Raw genomic sequence first — 22,738 nt, forward strand, 5'->3', positions numbered from 1 at the left:
TGTATAGACATGAACAAGGGTCAGAATTAAACTAGAAACTTCTAGAAGTTACATACTTCATTTAAAAAACACCTTTCAGACAGTTTCTCCTGGCAGTAAGTTTCATATTTCCTTGCTTAACAGTCCTTTTTTTCCTTATTTAATCATATTTTGGTTCATATTCTCCTGTTTTGAAAAGACAGGAAAGTCCGTAGAGAACTGAGATTCTAAATGAAACAAGTTTTGTGGCCTGAAAATCTAAAATTATAGGACAACAGAGAGGAGAACTGTCATGGAATATGAATTTCACCTCCAGTGAGTACAGGAAAAAGGCTGAAATGTCTAATGATCATACCACCAAGCGATGGAGTCAATGAGCAATGAGTTGGAGAATAACCATGTGACAATCAAAAAGCAATAGAGCTATACCAGGGATATGTTAGAGGGATGCTGACAGCTTAGCATGGACCCCAAACTTAAAAGGAGGTAAAAAAAAAAAAAAAAAAACTTTTGCAAAACCCAAAATGTTTCCACAAACGGAAAGTTGAAACATTAAGTTAAGGCAGGTTCTTTAGGTCTGAAGAAATGATACAACAGTGGTGTTCAGTCTCTGGTCTGCAGGCCAAGTCTGGTCTACGAGGTGCCCCATGGGCCTGGAAATTTGGCACCCAGAGAGTGGTAGCGGCATTAATTGCTATGGCTCTGGAAGCAATTAACACCACCACTGCTCCCCTGTCACCAAGTTTCCACACCCATAAGGAGCACCATAGGATGGATTACATGACACCATGTGCCAAATCCCATCATTACATGGTTACTTTGTGACCAGATCCAGCATGTGGGGTCATGCTGGTATCCTGACTTCACACATGGGATCCAGCCCATGGACTGGCACCGCACTCTTCATCAGTCCACGAGTCGGGAGAGGTTTCTCAGGAGTGTTATACACAGAACAAGGAAGTACAGACCGGATAAGGGCCACAAGTAGCCATTCCTGTTCTACTAGAATCACCACTCTCCTGGGAGAAACCACAAGTGTACAGTTTTTTCTCCGGGCACAAAAATGGCAATTTCAGAAGAAAAATAACCTAACTTCAACAAGAGAGATAACTCCCAGGTGAATGATCATTTTTACACTTTCCCTGGCTTAACCCCTTCCCAGGACTAGGCAGAGTAGAGCTGCAGTGAAAGACTTCCATGCCTTCCCAAGACCAGGTTCACCCCGGTAAGGAGGAGCTGTAGGAGGCTACTGCCCCCACCCCTGCTACAGACCAGGAGAGGAAGAGAGGAGCAGCTGCCATCTGCTCCCTGCCAGCTCCTCACACAAGAGTACCCGGTGTGGAGGCTTTGCATCTCTATTCCCCCTACTCTGAGACTGGAAGCAGAGCGGAGGAACAGTTACTCGCTCCTCTCTGCCCACTCCCCAGATCAGGATACCCAGTCTGGGAAATGTGTGAGGGCTTTGGCCTACTCCTCTCCTCCTTTCCTTTCCCCTGCACAGGGTCCAGGAGGAGAGCAGCTACCACTGCTGCCTGTGTCTTCCCCAAACTGAGCACTATTGCTCCCGCTCTTCCTCCTAGACTGCAGGAAGCTGCTCCCTACCCATTCCCCAGACCCCAGTCTAAGGAAGGTATGGGAAGTTTCTCTCAGCTGCTCCACTCTTTCAATGGACTGGGAGAAATGGGGCAGCCACTGCTCCCCGCACCTTCCCATCCTGAGATCACTCACCTCAGAAAGGTGCAGAGAGCAAGGGAGAGGGGGTGGCTGCAAGCTGAATGCTGGTATGCTCCATCTCCCGGAAAGATTTCTACTAGTGCAAACGTCTCTGAAGTTTCCACCGATAGAAACAAATGCCTGTTGATAGCTTAGGGAGAAACCAAAAATGAAGCAGTCTAGACACAGAAAGTGAAACTACCTTCACTGACCAGCCTAGTGAAAAGGTCCAAGGCAAATGGAAGTAAACAAATTAGGCAAGAATCACATAAATTAACTAAATTTCAAATTTTCCAGTGGAGTTAGTAAAAGGTCGAAAGGTTTTTGTTTGTTTGTATTACTTTTATCCTGCCAGGCTCCTGCTAAACAAAATGCATTTTTTTCAGAAAAGATTAAAAAACAAACCCTTCCATAAGCCAGTTTGGTAATAGACTTGTTTTTAAAAAATAATATTCTTGGAAGCTTGGCAAAAAGAGCCTCACAAAAAGGCAGACACAGGATGTGAAGAATCATTTTTTCTCTTCAGTGGCCCACATTAGAGGTTCTGCTGGCCCATGTGAAACTAAATCACAGCCCTCCCCTAGGACGTCTGAGAAGAGAGATTGTAGAAAACTTTTATTAGCAAAATGAAAGCTTTGGAATTTCCACTTCTGAGAAAAGATAGTAACAGAAAGCCACCTCCTCCATGCTCACATCAGGCAGGCAAAGAACATATTAATAAAAAGCAAAATGAAATCAACCACACAAACTCCAACATGGATAAGCAACTTGGCTATTTAAAATGTGAGAAAGTACAAACAAGCTTATGGTGGGATTTTAGCTAACCCCACAAGCATATAACCCCACAGGCACACTGTATCTCACAACCTGCAAGTGTCTACTCCACTCTCCGCCATAGACAGCCCCTTGCTCCACGCAACACTGAATGCTGTCACTGCATCTTGCATGCTTTTACACGCCCACACCCATTAAATAGATACTGTTCTTTCTTCCTCAATGCCTTCTCCTCCAAAAAATAAAAATAATTAATACATGTAATTGCCAGCATCATGGAAATAGAAATATATCCTGTGACAACAACCTTCAGGATCCACTTGCCATATAGTTTCCTAGCACTAGGTATGAAACATGTAGTGGTACCCAGAGCATTCAGTTGACGAAAGCCAAAAGTTCAGACATAGATCGTAGAACGATAGATTTTCAAGAACGTCTAGAATGAGTCCGCTCTGGTTACAGTTCCCTCCAAACAACAAGGGAGACTGATTTTAAAAACCTACTGCTGAAGCAATTACCTCTCTGCTCCCACTTATTTCAATGTTCTTGGAAAATAACAGATTTCAGACAAGAAGATCTGCTGACATTGCTAAGCATGAGCCAAATTCAAAAATCCAACAACTTCCCCTAGCTTCAAATGCTTCATTAAGATACGCTGAAAAGCACTGATCACATTTTAAAAGTAACGAGCATATAATCTCACAGAAAAAGAGAGTTGTTTAAGCTTAGTTTTTTGTAGCTGAGAATTAGGGGAGTGCATGAGAGAGGGAGAGAGAGGTTACAGCTCAGACATTTAAAATATTTCAAAATAAACAAACCATCTCCATACAGCAGCAAAACAGATGCTTTCCCCAATTTATTTACTTTTGGACAACTACCCCCTTGGTTATTTTTCTGATCTGGGGTAAAGCAACATTAGCCATCTAAATTCTACTTGAACAGCTTAAGGGATTTCACCAGACTGGTGAACGTACAACACTCCATATTTACATGACACACCCTTATCATTGTGCTGTTTCAGCTGAACTGACCCTGGCCGCTTTTTTTCTAGCAGGCGGGTACCATGCTCTGCATTTGACCCCTAGAATTTACTTCAAGTAGTTTTGCAAACACCAGCCACCACCCTCACCTCCTACCCAACACAGCATCTCATGTTTCTCATTCACAGAACGCGTTTTGTCTGTTTTTGGAAGCAGCAAGTGCGCACATGGGACGCTTTGTAGGGACTAGATCAAAAGCAGTTTCCTCACTCTAAACAGAACTAGCAGAAATAGCATAGTCACCCTCAAAAAGAAAAGCACCAAGACAAAGGGAGTTGAAACTGAGGCTCTATGCGCTTAGGAGCCCTAAAAGTTGTTAACTTACTGCGTGGACACCCACTGACAGCAGATCAGCAGATACTGAGATGCTGTTATTAAATAAAGATCTAGGGTACATGTAACAGCTGCTTTATAGCAGTTCTACATTTTCTTCTTCTCTTTTTCAATAATTCAAAAACAACAACACCATATTATGGACAAATGCCAACCCTTCACTACAACTCTTTTCCTTTCTTTAAGGTCACCATATAAATCTAAAAAGCAGTGTACCAAAAATTATAATCAGTAATTTTTCAAGGGATGGTCTTATTTGGAAAAAAGAATGTCACACTGTTTTTTTTACAACCTTTATGGTTTTCCCAGTTTTTGAGGGTCCAAAGGTAAAGGGTGGGGGCTTGTTAGTAGTCAAAGTAACTTTTCACTGGAAATTGCCTAAATTTCAAGAAAACAGTGATTCTTGAAAAGCAAGCAAGAGCTAGTTTGCTTTACTGAGCAGGGATGGGGAACAGGTAGACATGAGGGGTTATATTTTAGGAGGTGGGGGCGGGGGGGAAATCACACTTCACATATATTACTTGCCAAAATTGCTTGTTTGTTTTTTTTATGGTCAAGAACTACACTTCTGAAAATAGGCAATTGTAAAAAGAAACATTAACATCCCATCTTTCCTCCACACACACGCACACACATACACACACTGGTGGTTGTATCTTTAGAATAATAAAATGTTCCATGCTGGAAATATACCTCCTGAGGGTTCACAATCTTGATGTAGGGTGATGGTACATTCAGTAAAAGAAAAAAACTCATTTGACCCTGTGTATTATTATAGTCTTCATCTCACTCTGATAAGATGACTATTGTGTTGTAATAAGCCACTTAGAGCCAGAGATGGCAGCTTCAATATACAACTGGGTTTCCCAATGCTGACAGCTTTTTTGGAATAAGTTGTTCTTTGGGCTGAAGTCTCTATTATTCTCAGCCAAAACTTTTCTCCCTCCTCCCTGGTTTGTAGAATCTAGTACAATTTTATTTGGCTAAGATTATTTATTATTTTATAATGCCCACTTGTACACTTTGCAGAAACATGAGATAGTAAGTTCTTCTCCAAGAAAGACTCTAATTAAATGATAATTTGGAAAGACAGCAAAGATATTACAATATATAGCAGATAGAGAGAAGGTTAAAGTGTTGCCAACTACAACCATCATATCATAAGGATGCTAATTATTAGTGTTTACTTTTGGAATTGTGTGAGTAGATGAGAACCAGCATTCATTTGAAAAATATATAAAAGCAAGTTTCTGGACTTCACAGTTGCAAATAAGAACATGAAAGTGTGACCCCAGTATACCAGACTGTTGCATAAGTTAGAAGGCAAGTAAGAGCCTAAATTGCATTTAAAAAATGCCCAAGTCATTATTATTGAATGTTTAGCATTAGCAATAATTCAGTTACACAGATACTCAGGTTATATATATGCACACATGCACCATTACTGCTTTAGAAGGCTTTTTGCCTCCTAGTATAAACACTGACTGAGATTACATTTGGGAGAGATGCATTTCACGTGCTTTAAGAATTGTTTTCAGATATTTTTGACCATGGGGAAGGGGTCATGCTGAGGAAATCAGAAACATGTCCTTTAAGACACACGGTTTTCCAACTTGTGGACCTAATGATAGTCAGCTAAATAAGTCAAGTTACGTTTAGCAGTGTTGAGCACTCGCCACCCCTGGTTACGTCAATGCAAGAAGCTGGTGGCTCAGTATCACTGAAAAAATCAGGTCTCTTATTCAAGTCTATATACCAATTTAAATACAAAATGTTAGACATCAACAGTTAGCTGTTTTTGCCTTCACTCATCAACGTGAATCTGAAGCAAAATCCCCTTCTGTGTTTAAGAAATACTTTGCAAATAATAAAACTTGAAAAAAAAAATGTATACAGCATACTGTGTCATTTTTTCAGGACATTTTCAATGTAGCTAAGTGAGTATATCAAGACTTGTACACTTACATGCAGATGATTTCAGCAAACCGAACATGTAATAAGGCTGGAAAATGCAAACTGACTGACTCTCATATCACAGTATAAAATAAATGTGAATCATCTATTTATTTTAATATGGAATAGATATTTTAACCTCACCAGGACAAAAGAAACCCAAGAAATTCAATACAAAAAGTTGATCCTACTTTATGTCTTCTAAATACCCAAAAGTCAGAAATTGCCAAAATATACAGTACCTACAACAACTGTAACTTGAACCAACTATACTCATACGTTAAAGACGAAATGCAGCAACGCTGAGGATGCTCCCTGTAAGATATTAAGTAGGCCCAATTCCTATAGACTCTAAGGTCTGGGCTAATTAGTACTTTAAAATAGTGCTCTGTTACCATAGGGAATAAAAATTGCTGCTGTGGGAACCCAAATGATAGATTTCTGACTATTGTTTAAATATTATGCTCTACATCAGAGGTTTCTGTATCAGTTATGCTGGATTATTAATATATCTATTCAAAACAGCAAACATGCAAAGTTTTATATCCTCTCCTTCGACTGCTCCTCTAGCACAATCCTTGATGACACTGAGTACCTCCAGCAAGCATGGAGATTTCTGCGAGTAAACCTGTCCCATTCCACATCCATTTGCGTCTTCCTTCAATCCTGCTCAGCCTGCGACTGTCAGCACCTCTACCACTGCCCTCCCCTACTGAGTGATCTTAATAACCCAGTAGTGGGTTACACAGCACAGCAGTCGGATATAAACCCCATAGCCGACTGAGGCATGCCACTATCCTTTTATATATTTCATTTTTTTCCAAAGCCACACTTTAAATCATTTCGCGTACTAGAATGTCAGGATGGATAACCACTGCCAGAACACCACAGAGAATCCCCCCAAGTCAGCCACAGGTTCAGGTAATCTTGACCTCCCTTTTTACAACATAAATGCATAATTTCCGCACCAGTCTTTGATGAAGGGTCCACAGACTTGAAAAGAGGAAACAATTACAGTCATTAGAATTTCACCCAAGCATGAGATTTAATCTAGGGCCATGGACTTGCCAATGGCTGTGGGGCTCTCAATGAAGACAAAATTGCTCTGTGGGAAAAAAAAAAATCTCGATGATGACATTAGTCAGCAAGAGAGACTGGGCTTTGTCTTCCATTGAGCAGCACGGCCAAATACAAGGAATCTATTTTCCCTCCTCCCCTTCTCGTCTTGATTGCAAAAAAAAGGGGAAAAAAAAACACAATAATTTTGTTTCTTTCTTTGAAATGCAGCTTTTGCATACTTTAGAAACTTTCTTCTTCAGTGCAATAATGCTGCCTGCAGAAGAAGGAAGGGAAGAAGGGGAGGACTTGACTTAACAAAAGTAGATTTGACGCATGAATAAGTGTCCGGGACAAAAAGTCATTCCCCCCACCCACCCATCTTTTATTTAAATTGGATTGTTTTACCAACACTAATCGTCTACATTTCTACAGCTTCTCAGCCCCAAAGTTCTGCAAGTGCTGTTCACATCTTATAATTGCAAGAATAATTTCATTATTGAAATAGGACCAGCTGGTACACACCACATTTCAAAGTAATCAGAGCAGGTGAAATTTTGAGCAAGCAACTGGAGGTAAATTCCTCATTTTCTGAGGAGTGCCAGCAGGACACCAAGCAGGCAATGTACCAAGTATTATGACTCTAACTCCCAACCATATGCTGGGCACCATGTAAGTTATAAAATAGAAGTGGTCTTTGATCTGTAATGCCTGTCATTTAAGAAACTGGAAGAAGTGAGTCTTTAGGAAGGTTACAAGACATTTCTTTCATCATGTCGAGATGTGAACCTCAGGAAACATAATGAAACTCATCTCTCAGAACAAGACAATTGAGGGACACATTGCACTAACGAAGAATAAAACCTAGGCATCCCATATCTGATGCCTATTCCACCCTTCCCTCCCCCTGCACCCCCAGCTTCCAACCACTCTCCACCCCAAAACATGACTGGTAGTCTCAAGAGCACTGTTTTGAAATTTTCCTTCTGTCGGTTTTCCTCCACAATTTACCCATTCTTCTTATTGTCTTATTCATACATATATATTTCTCTGTCTGGTCACAACCATCCCGAGTGCTGGTAATACTGATAATTACAATCGAATGCAGAAATAATCAGCTTAGGTTTGAAACAGATCATAATTCAAATTGGGAGCCGACACTAATCATTTGATGTTCGCTTGAAGAGATTAGATAGACTGCACAAGAACATTTTGGTAGAAGAACTGATAAGAAGATGGGAAATAAGAATTATTGGTATTTACTCTGCCTGCAATGCTTATGGAAGCAAACTGTTTAAAAGGAGCACTTCAGAATGACTATTTAATCTGAATTTTACAGATAGCGCTGAAAATATTTTCCTCACAGAATGCACAGTATCTTTGCCATCATATCTATCCTATGGGCTGTTCAAGCCTTTCTTTGCAGGAATTCTCACTCAATTTTGTTCCATTATGAGCTGTGACCCACAGTACACAATGCATTCAAGAATCCAGCTGGAAATTACTGCTGGGGAACATCTGTCCTTACTCTTCAGCTTGCCAGGCCTGCCTTAGGGTTCCCAGATAGAAAACAACTAGCTGCCACACACAGAAACAACTTTTTATTCTACTTACAGGCTTCAACCCAATGGAAATTTGGCGTTTGAGTTTGTTTTCTTTGTTGGATAATGTTTTGGAAGACATGCTGCACATCTTATGTAACATGATGCTCCAGTCTTTTGCCACCTGTAATTTTTGTCAAGCAGACATGTCATCCAAGAACATATGTAAGTGTAACGCACATAGAAAACAGGTGGAAAGAAGAAATACTTTTAGGAAACTAAGCCCACATATTCACCAAATTAAACAAGTCATACTCTTTAATTAAAAAATGGGGGGGGGTTATGTAGGCCTGTGCAAAGTGGCTAGTATTTGTTTTGGATTCAGATTTGGCCGATTCGGGGAACAGTAATTCAATCCAGTGATTCAAATCACTGTTCCGAATCGATTAGGCCAAATCTAATTAGGAGATTTGGCTGCTGCCGAATTGTCCAAATCTCCAAATTGGACAGGCCTCATCCGCTGCCCGCTCTCCCAGCCCCAGCTCTTATTTAAAAAAAAAAAAAAAAAGCTCTGAACTCACCAGCTCTTGCCAGGCCGGGGGGTGGGGGGAAGAGGGCAATCTGCACTGCCCCCCTGCGTGGGGAGCTCTGCCACAAGTCCCCCAACCCCCACCCACTCTCCCAGCCCCACCATGGCTGCCCCGCCTGCCCTAGCTCCCGGATCTTTTAAAAAAGTCCCAACTCACCGGCTCCTTGCCAGGCAGAGGGGTGATCCCTGCTGCCTCCCACTTTCCCATGCTGCATGGGGGGCTCTTCCATGAGCCCCCAGAAGCCCCAAGACTGCTGCAGCAGCTGGCGAGTCAGAGTTTGTCTGGTTTTTTTTTAATAAAGAATATTTATTAAAGCAGCAATAAGGGGGCTGGGGGTTCATGGCAGAGCCCCGCATGCAGCGTGGGGCAGTGGGGATCACTCCCCACCCTCCCACAGGGCAGCACCCGGTGAGTGGGGGCTTTTTTTAAACAACCAAGAGCTGGGCCAGGTGAGGCAGCCATAGGAGGGACTGGGGGAGTGGGCAGGGGTCTGCCCATGGTCCCCTCCCCACTCCTCCTGCCCCCTACTTACCAGCATGGAGTCCGGGTCCAGCTCCCTGCGGCAGCAAGCAGGGACTGCCCGAATCTCTGAAGCAGCAAGCAGGGACTGCCCGAATCTCTGAAGCTCTCCTAATCGATTCAGGCTTTTTAATTAGTCTCCTGATTCGATTCAGAGATTTGGCCACTCAATTGGGCCAAATCTCCTCCAAATCAAATCGGCACCCAAAGCTTTGCAAAGCTCTAGTTTTATGTAAAGTTCTACATCATATAACATTTGACTGTATCAAGCAGCTACTATTCAGAAGGTACTTTCTAAACCAAGCTATAGGTTTTGTATTTATGAATGCAGTGGAACTTGTATGTAATCTGCAGCAATGAGTAGGAAACCTCTATGAACTGTCAGGCAGAAGGTAGGGCAAAGTGGTACCTTAGAGACTAATCAATTCAGAGGCATGAGCTGTTGTAAGTAACAGCCTACATCATCAGATGCTAACACAGCTAACTACCTCTGTGCTAAATTGTGCCACTTAGCAGGTGAGGCCACATCCATCATGACCAAAAATCATGTGTTAAAAAATCACTTTGTTTTGACTACAATTGTTTTAGTTATAAAAATCCTTCAGACTGTACAATGAACTGAGATTTTATTAATAGATTTCAGGATAGTAACAAGCTTTTAATAAGACAATTACTAATGTAATGAGGCCTTAGGTAAAAAGCACCAAAAGACAGATAGAAGATTTGATCACTACCCCCAAACAGTTCATAAACTACTTTCAGATAATAAGCAGCAAGAAGAAAGGGTGAGAGGTTATGTCATTATTCAGTGAATGCTAATACACAGCATGCTGGAACAAAAGAAATTTTGTTTTTAGATCAATAGCAAGAATGATCAAACACCAGAATTAGCAAGTCTGCAGTGTCTGGTTATTAAATGTCTCCTGAGAAGCCGTTGTACATGTGTGTAAAGTAATGAAGTATGAACTAACATAGTTTGTTGCATATAGGCAACATGTCCTCCCAAACTTTGTGCACATGTTGCCTTGAATTAGTAGAAGCAAAGCTGAATGTAAGCCAAAGGACAATAGTGGAGCAAACCCACACTTTTTTTTATAATTTACACATAGAGATGAAGGGAGAATTAAAGCATAATGTTAATGATGCTCTCAAAACCAAGATGAACAGTATAAATAAATGAGCACTACAAAGGAAGTCAGACTTCTCAGTTTTCAACAAAAACTAGAAAAGCTAGCAATTACTCAGCATAGCTCCAAAAATCTTGCTTTTTCACATCTCTTCTTCTATCCCATAAAAGGTAAGGAAAAAAATCTTCTCTATATGTTCTTACAACTACTTTCAACTTAACTGACGAAGTCAATGGCCTTGTTGAATCTGTAGCTCCTAGTAGGAAAACCTGTCAGCTCTAAACCAAGAAACGGAGGGGGAAAAGCACAAAGACTTCCTCATACCAGACTGCACACCAAATTGGCCAGTTCGTTAACAAACTACATTAACCTGAAATAAAAAGACAATAATATTTATTCTCAAACACTCCAGTTATGACACAAATGAAAAAAAGGAAAACTCCATATTAGAAACTAGATGAATTGCCTTCAAGTTTTCCACTATCCCCCTCTAACAAAGGCCTCACAATACAATCCTTAGGCAATACAGAAGGAGTTTGAACAGACTTAAGACTAACACCATGCAATTTCCTTGCTTTTGCTCATTTGTTAGATGACCTTAAGGTAAAATACACAGGTGTGTGTATTAATATTGTGTACCATGGTTCCCACATCTCTAATTGCTTTACAAGCTAAATCGGATAATCCTTACATAAATGGAAAAAAAACCTATACAACATTTGACCCCTTCCACAAGGGTTGGGGAGAGTCCTCCTACTCACATGTGGCTTTCAACTGAAAATCTTTTATTTTTGCCTAAATTACAAACACCACAAAGTTGAGGACATCAAAACAGAAACAGTTCTTCCTTAAAAGCAAAGCACAAATGAATTTGCTTTGGAGTGGGATAGGGGGCCCAGTTTGAATTCTGGGTCTACACTTCATTTTGTTTTGTTTCAAACTGAGGTCACTCCCTCCAGGCTGACCTTCTACCCTATACATTTATCATAAAGATCCTACATAGTAAGCAAACACTGCCCTCTTGTGCACCATAAAGTCCAGTAGAAAAGGTTGCTTTTTTTTTTAACAGCAGGAACTTTTTATACCAACTGTCTTCTCTTGACCTGCAGCAACATGTACTCTCAACAAGCAAACATTTAGCTGTTTCACTTGAAAAGTCAATACAGTTGTTCCTACACTTTCTTGTGCAAATATTACATACTAGTAGAACATGTTGAAATCATTTTTTAAAACTGTAAATTTCAGTTTGAAGGGGCGGGAAGTAATTTAGTTTAAAAACTTTAAGGCAATAATATTAGAAGTGTTTACTAGACAGAGAATAATTGGAGTACAACTATACTGCCCATGTAAGCCATTTATAAGCACGGCAAATATAAGAACTTCAACAGGTGCTTTAGACAATATCTTCAATGAAGAAATGCTGAAACCTCTTCATTTAACACAGGGTACAAACCTTTCTGACAGGCGTGCCATAAAATAGCCTACAACCTCCCCAAGCGCCACTCCAATCTTCTTTGCTCAATCTGCTTTCGGGTCCCTATTCTTACTCCATGCCCAATTTCCCCCTCCACTTTCTCCTTCCTGCCCTGCACTCCCTGCCTAATCTTCTCTGCTTTCTGCCCCATCTGCTGCTGTGCTGCCTGCCCCTGCTCTGATCTGCCACAGAAGCTGCCTGTGCCAATTTTGACACTCATGCTACAGGTTGGCCACCCCTGATGTAACAAAGTAGTTCCAAAGTATCAATCAGTTCAGAACACGTAAGTTCTCTCTCCTGAGACCAGGAGTCCTAGCTCTTCTGCATTTTAACATCTGCTAATGGCATCCAAGCCTTCCTTATTACAGCAGGCTTCCTCAACTCCTGCTGGTGGCCAGGGGTCCTTCCTGAGCTCCCCAACACAACTGATGAGAATGATAACTATTAAGCAAAGGTAGGTACTCTTTCCCTGAAGAAAAACACACTCCTCTCACATTTTTCACTCCGGCCAGGACAAGAGGTCTAGAAAAAAGTGTAAGCCTCCCTATGTGGCAGTGTGAGAACTCTACCATTGGGCCAACTGACCTGCATCCAGAAGATTGTATTATAAATTCAAATGACGTTTGAGATGTTCTTTAGAAGCAACTTTTACAAGAGCTACTCAGATCCAGTCTCCCTGTCCAGCATCTGGATCTTAATGAGCCAGTATTCAAATATCTCATCCCAATACAATACAATCAACAGAGGGTTACAACTAAGGATCGCTCCCCAATGGGTTAAAGTTTAAAAAACCCATGGTGAATGGATAACAATGTATGCAAGGAGACAGATGACAATCCAACATACTTTATAGGTATAAGTCTAACACATATACATTTGGGCTGTATTAAAAAAAAAATTGAGGATCCTTTTTGCATTAATAACCAGGCTGTAGGGCTCCCAAAAGGATACCCACTCCCATCCATTCCCCACACCCAACAGGACTCACACTGAAGCCCAGTTGTTCCAGACACCATCATCTTAAGGACATGCAACTGGATAAAGTTCTCCTAGGATGCTTCATTGGCATTATCTACACCCTTCCTGGCAGGATGAACATATGCCCCGGTCTGGCCAGGACAGTCCTGGATCTCATAGGCCATCTGTGCCAGTTACCTAAAATCAAGGCAAAAATCTGCTACTGGTTAAACTACTTTGCTACGCAGAGTGGGCTTAACATGAAATATGAAGATTGAGTTTCTCCTGGAAGATTAACTTGTAAAACCTCTCTGCAGGCTTCTCCTACTGCTGAACTCAGTCAAGAAATCATTCAGGACCCTACTGGATGTATAGGCCAAACTACAAACTATGAAACTATGAAACCCTGGATTAGTGGTGCCATCCCAGCCACATGTGCCATGCCCAGCCCAGTTCCTCCTGAGCAGCAGCTGGAGACTGGAGGTGGGCTGGGCCCTACTCCTCCTGCTTGTGGCACGGACTGGCCAGGAGGCAGGCCAGGGGCGGGAGCGGAAGCCAGGGTTCAGGCCTGCATGGGGGTGAGCCCACCACCAAAAGCCTCATGCCCTGCCACTGCAGCTACTGCCAAGGTCCAGGCTATGTGTGGTGGCCCCAAGCAGCTACCAGTGGCGGGGGGTGTGAGGGAGTGCTGTGTGGCCACGCATCACAAGCTAGTAGAGGGTAGGATGGCGGCTGCTCCCAACCAGGTCCAGCCTCTGTGCACAGGGGTTGAAACCCAGCCATGGGTCTCCATGCTGTTCTGCCCTGCCCCAACATCAGGGCTCCTGGAAGCCATGGGGTCAGGGGGCAGGGGACGGGGAACAGATGGAGATGGGGGGGAGGGGAAGAGATGGTACTCCCATCCCAGATTTCCTTCATAATAATATGGTCACCCTACTTGGACTATATCTGCAGTCCCACTGCATCCTTCCAGTTAGGTGACCAAATGAAGGCATTAGCAGGGCTGAAGGTCAAATCTTGGGGAAGAGCAGCCTTGTAAAACCCTATGTGTTCACTCATCAAGGGTAAATAAAAATATCAACATTATCATCTTCATAAAAAGGGAAGACAAGTAGGTTTTGTACAAAAGCTGGTAAATGCTCATATCAATTGTGCTAGGCTAACAGATTCTACATACCTGAGTCCAAAAATATCCATTATGTTTTTGAACAAATGCAGCAAATATTTTCTACCGACAAAGTGCTGCCACCAGAGTCTTACAAATGATCTATCTCCGACCAAATGTGAACTTTGGTACTGAGCTCGCATTTCCCTTGATCTCCCAACCACGTGTTCACTAGTCATATGCATCAGCAAGACATGCTTTCCCTCTGCTCATTTCCCTTCCCCGAGTCCTTGTGCAAGTTCAGAAGTCTTGGCCCTTTCAATGTATCAGGTATGAATTACCCTTCCTTAAGTGAACATAGCAGCAAAGTGGAAACAGACACTGGCCAGGCAGCTTTCTTTTAAAGGAACTGTAGGGACAAAAGGTGACAATGAAGCTCTGGTTATGAAGTAAAAAGGTCAAAGGTTCAGACAGGCATAAGGATTACAACTCAACAAGTTTGTTGAAAGTTCCCCACAGGTTTAGACAACCAGGGTCAAGCAGTAGCTTTCCAATTAAAGCTTGATAAGACTACCCTGTCCTTTGAACTTTATAGGCAAAATCCATTTTTTCAAATATTCTTTGAGAACCCAGCTCAGCTCACTCAAAGTCAAGCACATAAAGGGCATCTGAAAACAGCTTACCTAAAACAAACAGTACAATATCCCTTACTGCGTGTGTGGGGAGGGCGGGTGACCAGGATGAGGTAATCATGTACCTCTGTACTCGTGCACTGACCCTTTGGAGGGCATGAAATTAACCATCAGCAAGTCAGAAATCTGCTACTGGTTAAACTACTTTGCTACGCAGAGTGGGCTTAACATGAAATATGAGGATTGAGTTTCTCCTGGAAGATTAACTTGTAAAACCTCTCTGCAGGCTTCCCCTACTGCTGAACTCAGTCAAGAAACCATTCAGGACCCTACTGGATGTCTAGGCCTATGAAGAACAAATGCCCTATTCCTTAGACAAGGATAATTCCACCTTCACTGAAATTCATAAGGCTCAGTACCTAAAGAGAAGCTCAAAACAAGCAGCAGCACACAGACTAGCCCAGATGGATTAAAATCCCTCAACCAAAACACTAGCCTAAACTTGTACCAATATCCAAAGAACATTTCTGACACCACCACTCATGTCTATCAAGTGATATTGCACTTCAGTACACAGTTGGGCAAGGGGGAATGTATTACTCCTAGAATTACCATTTCTGCTTCAATCCCAGATAGGGCCTTTGGCTCTTTGTGATGCTAGCAGGGAAAGAGAAGTTGCAACTGCAAACAGAAACAAGCAACATTTTAGATTACAGAAAATTATTCAGCCACATGAGATGGCAATTCACTTATGCAATCTGCTGATGACCATCTTGCTGTTTGTGACAAAACTTAAGAATACATCCTCCAAACGAAATTCTTTTTTCAGCAAATTACATCTATGCTTACAGCCCTACATAACTGGGAGACCATTTTCAAGCATCTTTACCATTATCAAGCCAAACAGCAACTAACGGCCTTGGTTATATGATTGGCCACCTTGCCACAAGGAAAAATATGGAATTACATATCATAGTCTCTCATAACCAGAAAAGAACTTGAACAATGTTCTTGTACTATTCACAAAAGTAAGAGCTGTACACTGGCTGTAGAGGTAACTGTAGCAGCCATCCTATGCTGAGCAACAATTTAAAGGGAACCTGAAATACTGGAGCCCGTGGGCAGAGATGACTCAAGCAAGGTGCAGGGCCCAGGGCAAATCAGCCTGTGTGGGGCCCTGCCCCTGGATGTGAGAAACCCAGCAGTGGATTCAGCAGCAGGGGGTGCCAAGCAGCCGGACATGAAGCCAGCGGCAGCACAGAGTCACTGCAGCCGCTCCACCCAGCTCTGCGGGGCCCCCCAAAGCATGGCACCCAGGGCAGTCACCCCGATTCACGCCCCCCCCGATGGTCCTGCCTGAGAGAATCCTGACCAGCACATCACTTATGTCCCTTCTCTATTTTATAAGGCCATGTGATGAAACACAGGGGAAGCATTGCACACTTAATGATGGCACCCATAAACAGCATGTCAAAGACGCTGATGTTGTATATACATGTATATCATCCCACAATGAAGTACATGCATTACAGTGTAATGTTACAGTATAACCTTATTACTACAACTGACCCCTCTTCCTCACATCCTCAGACTATTGTTTTATGGCCTTCCTCAGTTACCCTCCCCACAAAATTAGCAAGTTGAAGCAGTGCTGCACTAGTAAAAGCCAGGGAAATGCATGGAAGCATAGAGATTCCCAGTCTGTTTCGATACTTCACTGCTAGGTCAAACCACTGGGTTTGAGAGTCCAAGAACAAACTGAAAGTGATGCGGTGTAAAATGCAACTAAGACCTAAAAAGTAATATATTAACAAGTCTACTGTCAGTCATTCTCATTCCAACCTTGAATATAACCTTCTGGGCTAAAACCTTAAGACAACATCATAGGTAGAGCTGCCTGTAACATTCTCTATTCCTAGCATGTAGGTAAAAAAATTATTTTGATTTAACACTTGATATGTTCTCTTCTCAAGGGCAAGCTTTATAAGAAGAAAAATGCAACCACACAAAATGAAATATGACTTCCATTTTCCATTCCATTTGGTTACTGCTCAAACATTCTGCGTTCATTTAGACTTGAAACTTTCCTCTCCGGTGAGGCTTCTTTGGTGTTGCCAGGAAAAGTATTGCAAGGTCACATGCTGTCCAGCATAACAACAAGACACAGCTATGGGAAATCCCTTAAGGACAGTTAGCTAGTACCAGTCTGATATGAAGGGGGACACTGTTTCATTTAGCTCTTTAAAAAGTAACCACCACCCTGGAAAAGCCTTCAAATAGAGGTTTAAATACTACCACAAATAACACCGTGCATGTATATATAAAACCACTAAGGTTTTCTGGGGATCACTAAGTGATTTACCATTAATCATACCTATTTTACAGATCACAGATTTTACCTGTTCTGTTTGATGTACATAAAAGAATATTTGTTTTTAAATTTGACATATCTCTTCCTTCCTGATTCTAAGGAAAGAGTTCATTTTTAAAGTCTATGCCATCTCATACAGCACCCAAAGTACTTTTTGCCATGGAATCCTGAATAGGAGATGCTAAGTTTCATAATACTTGACACTGTATTGGAAATCCTGGCTCCTGGAGTGCTGTGATTACAAGAGAATCACAGGCTTCACTTAAAAAAGAAAAACAGGCAGATGTTACTAGCCTTCGTGGTTGCAAAGAAAATCCTGAAAATTTGAAATCTAGAGGTTCAAAATGTAGAAACAGGATCAAAATAATCTTCTTTTTTTTTTAAGCTTCTGATTTGGAGGTCAGACTTATGGTTTTGGAAAGGCAGAAGAGTAAGCAATACCAGTATCCAAGAACTGAACCATTTCTAATACAGAGAACTAATTAGATTATATTTCACTTAAGCTCCAATCATGTTGAACGCAAATGAGACTAAGGGACATCCACAGATCAGACTGTAGTATCAAAGCTTTACTCTGCAACCCAAATCAAGAATTTTTAGTGCAGTGTCAGAGACAATTGAAAAGTACTCTCCTCCTTCACTTTTCATTACTTTGTATTTCTTTAATTGCAATATTCTATTACCGCAGTATTCTATTTCTGTAATTTTGCCTTTTCCATTCTGTACGTTTCCTGATATGAAAATGCTGTAGAAGGTCATGCTAATCTGGTCTCAGTGTTCTACTAAAACAAGAACCAGTCTTTGGGTAGAATTACAATCAGAACTGAATTGATCGAGCTCACTTTATACATGTGTCTGAACAATTATAAATAAAGCATTATTTTTACAGGAAACAATCTCCACTGTGCTGTTTAATCCACTGTCCACAACCCTCATCCTCTCTTACTCTTCAGATTTTTTTTATACTTCATGTTCAGTGAGCAATGAAAGTTTAATTGTTATATTCAGATAATATTGACAGCTGGGACCAAACAATCCAAATTCCTTTGTAAAGCTAAAAGAAAAGCAGCAAATGAGAACTCTCTGGTACTGATGATAAATCATGTTCCACCCGTTATCTACTCAACACCACAGAGTGGATGAAAGCCAGATTTTCCCCTAGCACCCACCTAGGTCTTGCTTATGAGTGAACAGCTCAATGGAAAGTTTGGCCCTGCCAGATCTTGGTGGTTTCTTACAGACTTAAATCCAAATGCAGTCTTCTACACAGACATCTCCAAGAAAAGCATCCCATCTACCAGAATAAATATTGGTCTTGAAAAATAACTTACACGGGTGTCTGTATAAATGACCAATCACATCTGCTGTGAAACAAAGCACAGTTTGAAGGCTAACTGCAACCCACAGATTTCTGAAATGCAGCACATGGTCATCCTCTCCCTGTAATTGCTGAGCAACAGAACAGTTGCTCCAAATTGCCAGGGAACTAAAGCAAGAAGCATTTGTTATTCTACAAAGGAGGACTCAAAGCCATAGACATCAGAGGCATCACCAGCAAGTAGTAAAGCTATCTACACAAAAGGTACTTTTCTCATGAATATATGAAACGAGCTGGTGGGTAATCTCCAAAGTCAGCCTCAGGAAAGAAAAGGCACAGGGAATGAACCAATTCTAAAGAAGGTCTCTGTGTATAAGCACTAACGAGCACCAACCCCGTTGTTCTGAAGGAAGTTAGACCTGCTGCTGCTTATTTTGAAACTCCTAGTCAAGAAACAGTACACTTTTTGGTGATGTATGGCCCAGAAATATAAGCATTTTTTGCATTTAAAAGAGTCCTTTCTTATGTTACCATTGCCACTCACTTGCATAACTTCTCAATCCTGAACACGTCTCTTGTGCCAGTTACTGTCAGAAGTATTGTCTCTCACAAAACACCAGATTAACTTTAGCTAAGTCTCCAACTTTAGCTGCATGTAACTCTCTCTCTAGAGAACACAAAACAGGGAAGGTTTATTTATACTAGTACTTATAAATATTAACAAAGGAGCAACATGGTTATAAAAAATGCTATAACTTCTAAACAATATTTGTGAAAATTAGTACCATCTAAACTCAAAAAAAGCCCTCTCTCCAGCACATACTGAAGACTATTTAAAGCAACCTGGACACTGAGGAATTTCAAACACATGACCCCAAACAAAGCAGTCTTCATCATGCTTTCACCCTACCAAGGAGATGATCTCAAAGTCCTTTTATTGAGAGTTCATACCCAAAGAGAAGTCAAAAACTCAACTTCCCTAAATCAAATTTCCTTCCAACAGGCTTTCCCAGCCTTTGCTCAGCTTCTATCCTGAAGCTCGTTCCCCGAAAAACTGTACATGGAAAAGTTACCATGAAGTTTTCTGATGTTACCACCTGTATTAAGTAATACAAAACATTTTGTTTTGGACATAAAAATGTGCAAATACAGAAGCTGTTAGGTTTGCCAAGAAAGATTTCAATGGAGCAAGATTCAATCACCTGTTTTACAGCAAGAAAGAGCCTTATTCTACAAGCAGATTGAAGTGCCTTTCAGGAAGTGGAAGTTATTTTTCCCCCCAGGCCAATGTGAATTGATTTAAAACATGCAGCAGAAATAAGTCAGATTCACCTTCAACCATCTTCTTACACAAAGAGGTAACAAAATGAAGTGTCACTGAAATATATACAGTGCTTCCAAATCTATAGTTTGACATGGGTCTCAGTAGGAAAGGAATTGTGCATCTGAATTTCTAACAAGTGTACATTTGAGCTCCTTATCAGGACAACCAACCTGTAGCCTTTTAAATTAAGGAAATTCTAAGAAAATCTGATTAAATCTGAGAAATCTGATTAAAAATGTAGAGCTGTGAAATATACAAAGAAGGAACCCACTGCCCCTTTTAGCAACAAAGATTTTTTTAAATATATATATACATGCTTTAAAAATTAGCAAACCTACCTCTCCAGCCACTAACTCTGAACCTACCCTGGAGGGACAGATACGGTCTACAAGCAACTTGTGTATTAGCATTACTATATTAGTTAGGGTGCGATTTTTTGACACCAGTACAAGTCTTATGCCAAGTCTACTCTGTAGAGCTCTCCTAACTGAGCTAGCCTGTTGAAGGGAAGACATGTGAACCTTCAGCAATGTGACTTTGTCATCAGAAGCTCCTACTGTCCACAGGCATACAGGCAAAATTGCACTTTTTCTAAAATAGACTGTACCAGTAAAATACAACCATCAACCACAGGCACAAACTAAAGCACAGCTTTGCCAATAGAGCCTCATCTGCATGAGGAGCATTTTACAGGTCAAATATTACTGGCATAATGTACTGCATTTATACTTATACAGGTAAAGGGTATGATTTGCTCAGCTGAACAGCAAGATGCTAGTCCAAATCTTTCCCCTATTTACTTACATTGTAACAAACTCAGGTCAGTTACTTGCCTAAACCACTTCAGCCCCTAGGAACTCTTCAGCTCCAATGTCTACACTGTAACCCAGCCATTCTCCCTGTACCTGAGTCAAGTGGGAAATGACTTCAAGGCTTCTAAAGCAGCCCAGGCTGACAGAGCCCTGTCAATGTCAAAGTTGCAATTAGAAGAGTAAGGGGCTCTCAGAAGCAAGGTAAGCCTTAACAAGGTGTGAAAAGCTTAGGGAGGTTGTTCCTCTCATTGACCAGCAAAGGCATAGTCCCTTTTTTTGGTCCAGTCCCCACTGTACTTATTCTGGTACCAGTAAAGGCATCCCCAATGTGGGCCCATTCCTGGCTGCTGTTACATGGAGTCCACTCTGCTTTCTACGTTGCTCTGTGCACGTCTTTCAGCACCAGGGGAAAAGAGCTCAGGCTCTCAAACGCTCGTGCCATCCATCTCCCATTCAGTTAGTCTACAAGGTGCACATCCACCTGCCCCCTGCAGTTACACAGGTCTTTTCCCAACCCACCGCAGGAGAACTAGCGCTCCTGACTCCAAGGAGGCTGGATCTACACTGGAGCTTCATCCGGCACCAGGCATGTCTGTGTGCGCGTCTGTCTGTCTCACGTGCCTGTGCTGCTGCCGTGTCCACGTCTGTGTCTGCATCAGTGTGTTTGTCTGTCTGCATCTCTGCATCCGTGTCTACACCTCTGCATTTGTCTATGCCTGTGTGTCCACCTGTCTCTGCATGTCTACCCCTGTGTGTCTGTCCCTCTGTCTCTGCATCCACATCTATGCCTGTATGTCTGTCTGTGCCTCCGCATCCGTGTCTATGCCTGTGTGTCCACGCCCGTGTCTGCCCGTTTGTCTCTGCATCGTGCCTACTGCACCTGTGTCCGCCCGTGCCACTGTCCCGGCTCCGGGGGGGGGCTCGTGTCGCTCGCGCCCCCCGCGCCCCGCACCCCCGCGGTGACAGGGACGGGCCCTCACCGCCGATGATGGTCCGGATGAGGGAGGCGTGGCCCGGGCAGTCCACCAGCGTGAACTGCAGCTGCCCGGGGCCGAGGCGCGGCGGCAGCGCGGTGCAGAGGCACGAGAAGCCCAGGTCCAGGGTGATGCCGCGGGCGCGGCTCTGCGGCGCACGGTCGAAGGCGGCGGTGGAGCCGGCGGTGCTGAGCGCTCGGGCCAGCGCCGTCTTGCCGCTGTCGATGTGGCCCAGGACGCCCACATTCACGTTCAGCCGCCTCGGCCCCGGCCCCGGCTCCTCGGCCACCGCCATCGGCGCCCCGCCCCCGGTCCGCCCGGTCCGTGCGCCGCCGCGCCCGGCTGCAACGCGCGTCCCGCACCGCCGTTCCGGCCTCCCTGCGGCCCGCGCCGGCGGGGCCCCCCACACACCTGGGAGGGAAACGCACACGCCCAGCAACGGGTGTGCGGGAGACACACGCACACACCGGAGAAGCACAAAACACACAGACAGACGTGGGAGGGGGAAACGCGCACACACGCGCGCACACTTGGGAGGGAAACACACAGGGAGGGCAGAACACGCACACACTTGGGAGGGAGGGACACACCAGAGAAGTAGAAAACACGCATATACACCTGGGAACCAGAAAACACACACATACACACCTAGGGGGGAAATATACACACAAGGAAGGGGGGAGCACACACAAAGGGGGGGGGACACACCAGAGAAGTAGAAAACATGCAAACACACCTGGGAAGCAGAAAACACACACATACACATCTAGCGGGGGCAGGGGAGGGGACACACACCTGGGAGGGGGGAAACGCACAGGCAGGCTCCCCAGGCAGCAAAGCCCTGGCCAGAGCCGCACCCGGAGCAGCCAGCAGCAGGCTCAGCCGTGCAGAGGACAACAGAAGGCCCGGCCCCAGGGAGAACACAGTCGCGCACAGCTAAGGGCCTGGGAGTAGCTCACCGGGAGACTGCTCTGGGCCATGTGTGGACGGGAGGGCTCGTGCTGCAGATAACTGCAGGCTCTCTCCCTGTACCTTGTAGCGTTCCAGTGAGGGCCTAGCCAGGACAGTCCAGGAATTACGAAAGGCAAGGATTTCTGTGGGTGATGCCTTTGAGTTGACCAAATGCCTGGTTTGGGATAGAGTTAA

General features: G+C 43.1%; 1 protein-coding gene across 2 annotated transcripts in view; it reads right to left on the reverse strand.

The window, feature by feature from the left end:
• EEFSEC (eukaryotic elongation factor, selenocysteine-tRNA specific) overlaps nucleotides 1-21,923 on the reverse strand; it is a 196,191-nt gene extending 174,268 nt beyond the window's left edge. Inside the window, exon 1 of one of the 2 annotated variants that reach the window (XM_090022508.1) lies at nucleotides 21,499-21,922. In XM_090022508.1, coding sequence (XP_089878634.1) covers nucleotides 21,499-21,838 — 340 coding nt within the window. In that variant the 5' untranslated portion in view covers nucleotides 21,839-21,922. Of the gene's footprint in view, nucleotides 1-21,498 lie in introns of both variants that reach the window. The other variant, XM_090022509.1, reaches the window with a different exon arrangement.
• Between the last annotated feature and the right edge of the window lie 815 nt (nucleotides 21,924-22,738).

The sequence above is a fragment of the Crocodylus siamensis genome, chromosome 11 (genome assembly GCF_052110815.1).
Source record: "Crocodylus siamensis isolate JL-2025a chromosome 11, ASM5211081v1, whole genome shotgun sequence".
NCBI classification, from domain to species: Eukaryota; Metazoa; Chordata; order Crocodylia; family Crocodylidae; genus Crocodylus; species Crocodylus siamensis.